General features: G+C 36.6%; 1 protein-coding gene across 4 annotated transcripts in view; it reads left to right on the top strand.

Annotated features, from left to right (window-relative positions):
• Positions 1–2,622: 2,622 nt before the first annotated feature.
• The window catches only part of nfatc1 (nuclear factor of activated T cells 1), a 106,702-nt gene continuing 99,298 nt past the window's right edge, over positions 2,623–10,026 (top strand). The window contains exon 1 of one of the 4 annotated variants that reach the window (XM_088601264.1): positions 2,623–3,540. In XM_088601264.1, coding sequence (XP_088457390.1) covers positions 3,408–3,540 — 133 coding nt within the window. In that variant the 5' untranslated portion in view covers positions 2,623–3,407. Of the gene's footprint in view, positions 3,541–8,911; positions 9,229–10,026 lie in introns of those variants that run through there. The other 3 variants (XM_088601268.1, XM_088601267.1, XM_088601265.1) reach the window with 3 other exon arrangements.

The following is a 10,026-nucleotide window of genomic DNA, read 5'->3' as shown; positions in this document are numbered from 1 at the left end:
TAAACCTGCAAAAAAACAACCATAGCAAACAAACAAAAAATATCCATAATCCATCTACACCTAAGAGTCTCTTCTGTGAACATTGAAATCTGTTCCCGATTATTTATATGTAATAATCTTCTATATCAGCTGCCAAATGGTTTTTCAGGTTCAGAGAAGCCCAAAGTTTTATCACCACCTTTATATCCAAATGAATTAGTGTCCAGCTTATTAAAACTGTCACTAATTACAGAGCACTGGAACCTAAATGCTGATAGTGATATTGCTAACTACTGTATAAACCAGTTCGGCAGTAATAACACTGTATATTAAGCTAGAAATGGACAAGGGGACTGCCTTGCTGTCCAAGAGTTATTACACAACTTGAAACAGATTGGTTTTATAGATTGGTGGAAAACAGAATGGCCTTTCGTTACACAAGTTTTCCTAAAATGTCTCGTTGCACAGGGGAATGTCTCTACTAACCATTTTCCTTCATAAAATTCCCATAAATGTTTTCAATGAAAAACAAAAACATATGTGTTAGAGTTCAGACTAGTTTCCTCATTCTTACTTCTTCTTAGCTACTACTGTATTGAAAACCCAAATGGCAGAAAACATAAAAGACTATAAGATATTATCTTGTTGAAGGAAACAAATGAGAGGAGTCCAATTGACCCATATTTGCTTTGGTTTGCTTTAAGCAAACAGACCTCTGGGTTTGTGCCCATAATAGAGGATTTAGATAATAACAAGCAGTGATTTATCTAAAATGAAATAGGTCAATAATATTACATCTCAACACAATTGCCCCATGTTTATCAAAGGCACCCTGTTCTGTTTGAGAAAAATACAGATGTTGAGACAATGGAATTGTACTCCTCTCCTGATGAGTGACTTGTGCCACTGGTAGAAATAGCTGCTTAAGAAAATCTCACACGCAGATTGATTAATTAATAACTAAGAGTAAAATAACAACTCAGAATGCTTTCTGTATGAGGACAAAGAGACAGTCAGCCCCAAATTCAAAAGGATATTAGTAAAATGAAACAAACTGTGAAAGGAATATTAATAGAACAATGCTGTCCCCTCCCCCACTATTTTTCCTTCTGCAAAGATGGAAAATATGCAAATAAATACCAACTTTTATACTCTGAAACTTACTTAAACTGAATTTGTCCCAGTACGCATGGTCACTTGAAATCACAGAGTATGTTCTTATTCTAAAATGATCACATGCATGAATGAGATTATCGAAAAATAAAATATAAATTATATTGAAGTTATCATTTATTCTAAGCTTAACTGAAGTTCAAAATGGCTTTATTTCACAACACAAATAAGCTTTGACTTTGCTGCAATACTTTTGGTGAGCAAAGTATACAAATGTTGTCATAATAGTGATCTGCAAAGAGGATAAGTTTTTTACCAGTTATGAAAAAAAGTTTGTGAATTACAGAACCAGGGTAATCTGGCACGTATAAGATAGCCAGACCAAGAGGTACTGTATAGAGCTAAACAAGCACAAGCAAATATTTTATTTCATTCTCGTCCAGTATCTTTGCTGATGTTATAACATTTGAGGTGTTTGTGAGGAACGAAGATGAAATCCAAAAACCAAGAGGATTAGACTCTGAAGTTAAATGAGATCAGTTTGTTTTGTTAATTCTTTAAAGATTTCCAATGTAAATGCAGGGCTACTACTCTGTCAATCAGACAGTTCTGGCAATATACTGTACAGTACTGTAGACCAGGCAATACTGCTCTCTTACATGTGATCAGCTGTAACCTGAAGGGAGGTTTGTGACTTCTTTCACTTTTTTTCAGCCATTGCTTCATCCCTTGGCATTCTCTGATGTGTGGTGAAAGGATTTTCCATTGCAGCATGAAAAAGGCAAACTCTTCATCTGGCAACACAAATCTCAGCACTTGTCTTCCTCGGTGGCTTAACTGCAGATGACAAAGTCTCGAAACATTTCTGCCCCCCCCCTCACTTTTGAAAACATTTCGGTCAGAAGTGACAAGCCATTCAAAACAGTTTCCCCTCTGCTAATTTGATACTAATCTGCAAGCAGTGCAGCAGGTGCCTAACATAAACATTACTCAATAATTAGAGTTAGTCTACTGTCAAGGGCAAACGCACCTGCCATTTTACTGCAAGAAGGCTCTAATTCATACTAATATTACTGCAGCTTAGGACACAAAGATCATGCATTTATATACACAATTGATTCTTCTCAACAATTATAATTTAACTGTTGTTTAAAATACCCAAGGAAGGAATACTGTCTCTAATCACCTAGTGGGTGATGTGTCTCCATAGTTCTGATATCCAAAAGAAATTCTCTAGTCTTCAACAGAAAGTTCACAAAGACATTATGAAGTGAAACTGAAGTAATACATTTATGCAGTAAGTCTTGATGACAAACTTAAATACTATAATTTCCAAGTTACCTTAATGCTCTAGAAATATAAAATAATTGTAATATGAAACATTGTAACAAAGCTAAAGAGATTGATTCTTGTTTCTAATTTGCATGTGCTTCTATTACTTTTTTTTTAGAAATTCCGTAGGCGTTAAGGAAGCAAACACCACTATATATATATTCATTTTCTTAAGTGGTTAGAGTATCACTCTGACTATTATGCTTAAGTGGAGGATGTAGATTTTTCAATAATGACGAAGATTCTTACTGTAGCAACTTTTGTTTCAAAACGAGTAAATACTGTAAACAACTTCGGCGGAGTCCATTGTATCAGTAGTCCAGAAAGACTCAAGCTATAATCTTTGTTTTTTATATCTTTGTAAACAAATTTATTTTACGCTACGACAGGACTCCAGCAGAGTAAAAGGAACGGGTCACTGTTCAGGATCGCCAACGATAGCCCTCTCTGACTCCAGCCGCAGCGCTTCGGTCCTACGGCTCTAATCTCTGTTCCCTCAGTTAGCTTTTCGGCTGGGAGCTGGCAGGGAGAGGGTATAAACGTCACTAACAGAGGGCGGGGAGAGGTTCTGGAGGTGTTTTCCAGCTTTAAAAAGGCAGGAGTCTACTCTTGACAAGCTCTGCGTCACAGAGACAGAGTCACTGAAAATCTCAATTACATTATCACGAGAGACAGCAAAACACTCCAAACCATTCCTTGTCTTTTAAGAGAGGCAGCCACTCCGCTAAACTTCCCTGCAGCCGCTATGCCCATACATATCCCCTGTTCTTAAATATCAGTCTTTTACTGTCACTTGGACTGAAGGCATTTTTTTACTGTTTTTTTTATTATAAGATTTTTTGGAGTTTTTGTAAGCCTTAACTTTCCTATTTAAAAAAAAGAACAATATTTGTAGACTTCTTTAGTAGAAACGGGATCTCGGAAACTATACCAATCCTTTGAGACATTGTTACTACCGAGAAAGGAGACCTGCCGCTGATTGAATGCAGGATAATAGCTATCTGAGTGTCTCTTCAAAGTTCACCTTCGGACCACTCTTTTCTTCATCTGTAGGAAAGGAAACTTTGGAATTGCATTTATTCCCGCCCTACACCACCATGAAATCTGCTGAGGAAGGTAACTATGCTATATATATACATAAAAATATCTGTGCAACTTTTACGGTTTACTGTTACCGATGTACAGTAGCAGAGACTTTCGTAATGGTTTTAGCCAACCCGTTCAGAATTTCTTGGTTCACGTCTGCAGGACGATTTACTGTGGGTTAATTCGCGACAACTACTACAGAGGAAAATGAATTAAAATTAGTAAGATTCCCCCAGCCCAAGTGTGTGATGCTGTGGTAGACCACTTGTCTCCCAGTGCAACCGAAAAGGCTTTTTTTTCTTACGGGTTATTGCCTATAGGTGTCTCCTCTGTATAACTCATAGCGCGGCGTTGTAAATTTTACATTACAGCAAAGCGTAACAGAAAAGTTCTGATGTAACACTTTGTAGAAACCATTTGGAAATAAGCAGAATCCACTCAACCATCGCTTCTCGTTCAGTTTCACCATAATGTGTCTTGGTCTGAGGTGTATGAAAAGTAATAACTAATAGAGGTTGCGTCGGTCACTATAACTACGTAAAATGTAATACATGAGATGTACTGTAAGTGGACCAGCAAGCTTAGACTACTCATAATGCTACCGCTACTGCTACTACTACTCCTTAATACTAATATTAATAATACGAACACCTTAATTTCCCGTGGATTCCTGTTCAGATATTATTAACTCCAAACTGCTCTCCCGAAATGAAAACCACATTGCTGTTGTATTACCCTTAGATATTAGACGTTAGTTCTTTACTGGAAGAAAAATGTGTGCCAATGTGTGAAGAGTCGATTAAAAACCAATTCAGCTTCCTTTCCTCACTTCTTTTATTTCGTTACGCGCTTGCACTTGTTGACTGGGAGGTCTCCCGAGTGAAAAATCGAGGCGAGTGTAATTTGCTAGTCAAGGTACTGTACCTACTGTAGTGCTTTAATTTTCCACAGACGTTCAGTGTCGGTATCCTGCCTCCGTGCTCTGTACTCTGCGAGTCGAATAAACCGGCACTTGTTGCTGCATCACTCTAGGAAAAGGTTTTGCCAATTTGGCATCGTGTACTTACGGGGTGCCCTGGGAGGCTCCTGCGATTGCAGGGCTATAGTTACTGTACTGTCGTTTTACTGTATGTGCAATTTTCACCACCCTCATTGTAGACCCCCCCCCCAAAAAAAACAAAAAACAAAAAACAAAAAAACAACAAGATTTAAATTGTATGCTGGATTACAAAAAAAAATGTTTAACTTTTGTGTAAGAAATTGGGCTGCAAATGATGAAAACCTTATCAGTTACTAATCTTAAAATTGCCAAGAAGAAAAATCAGGTCAGTGTGCTCTCTTTAATTTGACTGTATACCTTTCCTGTTACTTTAGAATATATACTGTCTACTGTATGCTGCGAAGAGGGTAGCCAATGGAATATTTCATAAAAGATTTACCTCCTGCCTTTTTAATGCATGCAGGAACAGGAACTCTGACAGAACCACACAAGGTACAGTACATGTATGAATGTCTTCACAGGTACAAATACACTTAAATAAATGCATTGGAGTGACATCATCCAATGAGTTTTTAATGCAGCTGTTGATGTCATAGACTCTAGGAGGGACAACCTATCATTATTTTCAATTGCTGAAATGTTGACTTGTAAGTCTTATAATTGATAGCAGACTGGGGTACTGGCGACTCCATCCCCTTGGCTGGTGGAAGCACATCATCACTTGATATAACCAGCATGCTGACTCCAGCAAGATGTTGATCCCCCCTACTGCTTTTGTGGTAACTTAAGGCTATATGAGAGCCAGACTCCAGTGGTTGAAGCCTAAAGTCAATACTGTGATGGCAGCTTCACCAGACATCTTCCTATTTAACTGACAGCCAAATGCTGTAGGGATGTGAATGGTCAGATTGGTATCAGTCGGTCAATCAGTCAGCATCCTTCTAAATTAGATATGCTAAAAAACCAATATGCTAATCCAAGCCTGCAATATAATTTGAAAAATCTGTATATTTTTTTCAAAAAGATAACGCTAAAACTCTGTTCTGTAGATCAGTCTCCCAAGGCATTCTACAACATTGAACTTTATCTTTATACATACTGTAATATTTCTTGATGGCCTAAACAATAAGATACTTTTTCCAGCATTCACATAATCTCTTCTCCTGAGTCTACCTGATTTTGTGTTCAAAGAACGTCGACCCTTTTGCTTGGCCCTGAAGGTTGCCTGAATAAACAATTTTGTTGACTTTTGATTTGCTGTATTCCATTATGTTAGTTGCCTGTGTAATTCTTAAAACAGTATTTGCAATATCATGTGGTCAAATCAATAAGATAATATAGCATCGGTGTCGGTGACATCTGTGCTGTGATGGACGCATACTTCTCATAAGAAACATATTGAGAAACCCTCTGCAAAGAAAACACAACCTGATTTTCTTTGACGATGAAAATGTGTTAAACTCTTTGTAGAAAATAGCTGACCATGGCTGATACAGTTTTAATGATACTGTGGTATCATTCACGATGCAAAGAGCTTAACACAACATAAAGTTAGGATCTGATCAAAAAAATATTGAGTGCTGTCGTGAAATGAACTGCACACTTTCTTGAGGGCTGTTCTTGTGGATTTATTATGCAATTTGCCATTGGACAGTATGTTAAAATGTAATTGTGTATTAGTTTTATTTAATTTGCTACTTTGGTGTGTGGGTTTTTAAAAGTACTTTAAAACTGTTTAGAATTACTTTTTGGATAGGGCTCAAATATTTATATATCACAGAAAGCCTGAAGGAACTTGAAAGTTGTTGTTAAATCATTAGACCACTTTTTCTGCACAGAATTCATCTGTAACAGAATTGGAGTACATACTGTATATACATGCAGTTTGATTTTCCAAATTGCAGATGAGTGGAACAGATTCTAAAATTGGTTTATTGGATTGCATTTCATTTTCTCTTAAACATGCAAACAATCATTAACACGGTCACCATAAAAAATCAGCTAATCGAGCAGAACAGGGAAGGAGAGAGGGAACTAAGAGAAAAAAGATGGAGAAAACACAAGAGCCATCTTTATAAGCTCACAGGAAGGATTCTTCTAAGACTAAAAATCACATATTGTGTTATTTATAAAAATAAATAATTGGAGCCATATAGTGTGAGTTTTATTTTTACCAGTTTTAGATGGTGCAAGACATCTCCCTGTGAGTTTGTGTAGGCGGGTCTGATAGTTTCCTTCACAATCTGTCTGAAATACACTGGTCAGTAAATAAATGCACAAACAAACCACATGGTCAGAGGCCCTTGCGCATTTCTTTACATACAGTACATCTTGATTGAAGACACAGAATTAAAGTGGACCTGCTGGCTGTTAATTGTTGAATTAAGTAAGGGCTCACTATTTCTGAAAGACTTTGTGTCAGATATGTAAGAAATGTTGCTACAGTACCTACATTTGTTTCATGCAGTTGTGAAGAGACATATCTTAAATCTAATTTATTATTGCTTTGCTTTTCTTGTGCCCAACTGAACAGTTTTTACAGGATCAGAGTGGCATTTTACGTGCAGTAGAACCTATGCATGAAAGTAGTACAAACCTAGTGCAACAGAGTGTACAAGGCATGAATGAGATCAGGTTTTGTGATTAACAATACAATGTCATATTACAGTATAAATGAGGAAACTCATGTCCACATGCTTGATGATCACTAAGGGGAAAATGTACTTTGTGTACTACGCAGGATGGACTTCAAAAGTGTTGATTTATGAGTTACTAAAATAGGCTTTATAAGGCTTGACTTTCTCTTGTGTAAGAGAAAGCCTTTTATTCAAAAGTTGTATTAATTATGCATGCATGTAATCAGAAGTCCTCATGCAAAACAGGGATGTGCTGAAAGACAAAACATTTTTATGCTTATAGCTAGCACCTGTCACCAGGAGTTTGAAACAGTTCACACTCTGTATATTGAAAATGCGTTGATTCCAGTGTGTGCATCCTTGCTGCACAAACTTGCTGCTTGAATCTCCATGCTGTACAGTATATAGATCCAGGAAAGAATATGCTTTTGCAGAGCACCCAGTAATGAGCTAACCTAACAGATTGTAGCACTGCACTCTAAGAAACTCAAAAAGTGAGCAATTCATAAATCAGGAACCTGGTTTATTTATGTTTCTGTTTTAAACAATTTTTGTGTGTAATGCATTCATTTAGTGCATATAAAATTGGGATTCCTAGAAAAGTGAATGTGTGAGAGAGAAAAAACAAACAGAAAAGTATTGTTCAACTCCTTAGCAGAGGTTTTTCTTTGTTATTGGTTATCTATTACATTTGGAAGATAAATTCCATTGTTTTTATGTTATAGAAAGAAAGGATAGAACTGTGAATTGCATCATTTGGCAATGTGTTGGTATTGCAAGTAATATAATGGTTCTTTTCTTACTGCGTACAGTACATTAAACATTTGCAGTATAACTTTCATGGATGTGTATTCACTTTGGCCCATTTGTTGCAATTTACATCCCTAGTTGTAGAATATCATCTAAAAGAGTAAGATTTTTTTATAACATTTAAGAGCATTCATTTGGTTAAGGTACCATTCTGATTTTAGATTAGATTTAAGTCTAAAACAAATAAAAGAAGAATGATGTATTAAAACTCCTGTTTGAGGGAAACTAGGCACTTTTTATGTTTTTAAACAACTTGTTTTTTGAGAGGATTATAACAGCATTAGAAACATTCCCGGTACATAAAACAGTATTGGTATTCTGAATTTTTGTGGTCCCAAGATTGTGTAATGCCATTAAGATTGTTTTTCAGTTTGTCTGAAGCACCAGAATTTCGTAATTCTACAGAGGCCTAAATTTCAGAGCAGGTGCACAACTGTCTCTGATTCATGTAGTTGAGCCATTAAAAAAAAACACAGGGTTCAATCTGATCAGGTAAACATTTTACAATTAGACTATTAAAATAAAATACACCAGTCTCACATATTATATAGTATACCAAATTAGAGAAGACTTCAGCAGTTTATTGTAAAGTTCAAGGGAATTCTCCTTTCTCTTCCTTTTTCCATCAGACAAAATATCTACATCTTTGATAAACTAAAGATAGCTCTGGTTTCCACAAAAGCTTTTCATATCCTCCATTTGCTGTGTAAGAAGGGAAACCTATGAGCACAAAATCCATGTTTACAAAAGAAGGAAACAATCACACCATGATTAGTTACAATGACTCTTCTTTATTTTCTTAGATTGCTTCCACACACCCCCAACCCCTCCTTCCTTCAACAAAGTTGACGGGCAGCAGGTTTTCTTGTTTTGTCTTTCTGATGTCATGTGTGTTGCAGACCCGGAAATGCAATGTTTTACATTTTCAGAGACAGCATCAGATAGTGTGAACGAGTGAAAGCAGAGAGAGAGAGGGCTGAGACTCCCAAGAGCAGCTACAAAGCTTGTGACTAGGAAGCTTATGCTAAACACCTGTCACTGTTTCCTCTGTCACATCGGATATTGTGAGCAGTATTGCCTCCAGCCTACGAGCAGCACATGTGGGCTGATACAAACGGCACTTAAAGCATACCTTAACTGTAACAAGTTTAAGCAGTTCAGAAAGTCTGTGTTGCTGAGGCTAAACGATGACCACTGTTCCAGAAGAACCGGAATTCGATTTTAATTTTCTGTTTGAGTACAACCAAAGTGAAGAAGCTAACAGCTATAAAGGTCTGTAATGGGGACGAGAAAAGGGCTTTCAGGGGGCGGAGGGTGATTTCTGTCTTTTTGGGTTATTTTAAAAGTGTGGTGAGCTATCTAATACTTCAAATAAATGTTAAATCAAGTAATACGGCAAAGGTGATGGGGAAAACAAAATCATTCTAAAACTTTGGAATTGAAAAAAATATATCTTACCCCAATTAACAACTGTAAAAGAAAATAAAAGCAAATGTTTCTTGGCTTGTACAGAAACCTGGAATGGTCAGTAGCTGTTTATGTTTTTTTCAGTATTTTAGGACACTGTATGTTCTTAGTTTGACAAACCACAGAGAGTCCAACATCTGATAGTTGTCACTTCTATGTCTTAGTACCAGACATATTCATATTTTGTGAGTATGGAAATGTGTGCCCTGTATTTTGCAGTGTTTGATTCTTTTTTTTACCAGTATATTGTTCCAGTAATAGGAAAAAGTAACTTGAGCCAGTTTGATTGTGCAATAATTATGTATGGTGTGTGCTACGTCAGGTTAGAACTGCTACAATAATGAGTATTCAGCTCATGTATCACTTCATGATGAGCTAACAAGGAAGGTGCAAGGGCCTTGAAGTTACAGAAGTCTTGAAGAGCTCTGGAAGGGAAACCCCACAATTTTACAAAAAGAACTTGTATTCTTGTGAAATGTATCTGTGTTGTGCTCCACCAAAGCTGGTCTTATACAATCAATCAAACTTTATATTATACAGTTTCCTTCAAGGAAAAAAACCTTCACAAATCACTGTATTAAAAAAAAAACTGATTCATTTACA

The sequence above is a fragment of the Lepisosteus platostomus genome, chromosome 12 (genome assembly GCF_059453375.1).
Source record: "Lepisosteus platostomus isolate fLepPlt1 chromosome 12, fLepPlt1.hap1, whole genome shotgun sequence".
Classification (NCBI taxonomy): Eukaryota; Metazoa; Chordata; class Actinopteri; order Semionotiformes; family Lepisosteidae; genus Lepisosteus; species Lepisosteus platostomus.
This window is presented reverse-complemented; position numbering and strand designations above follow the sequence as displayed.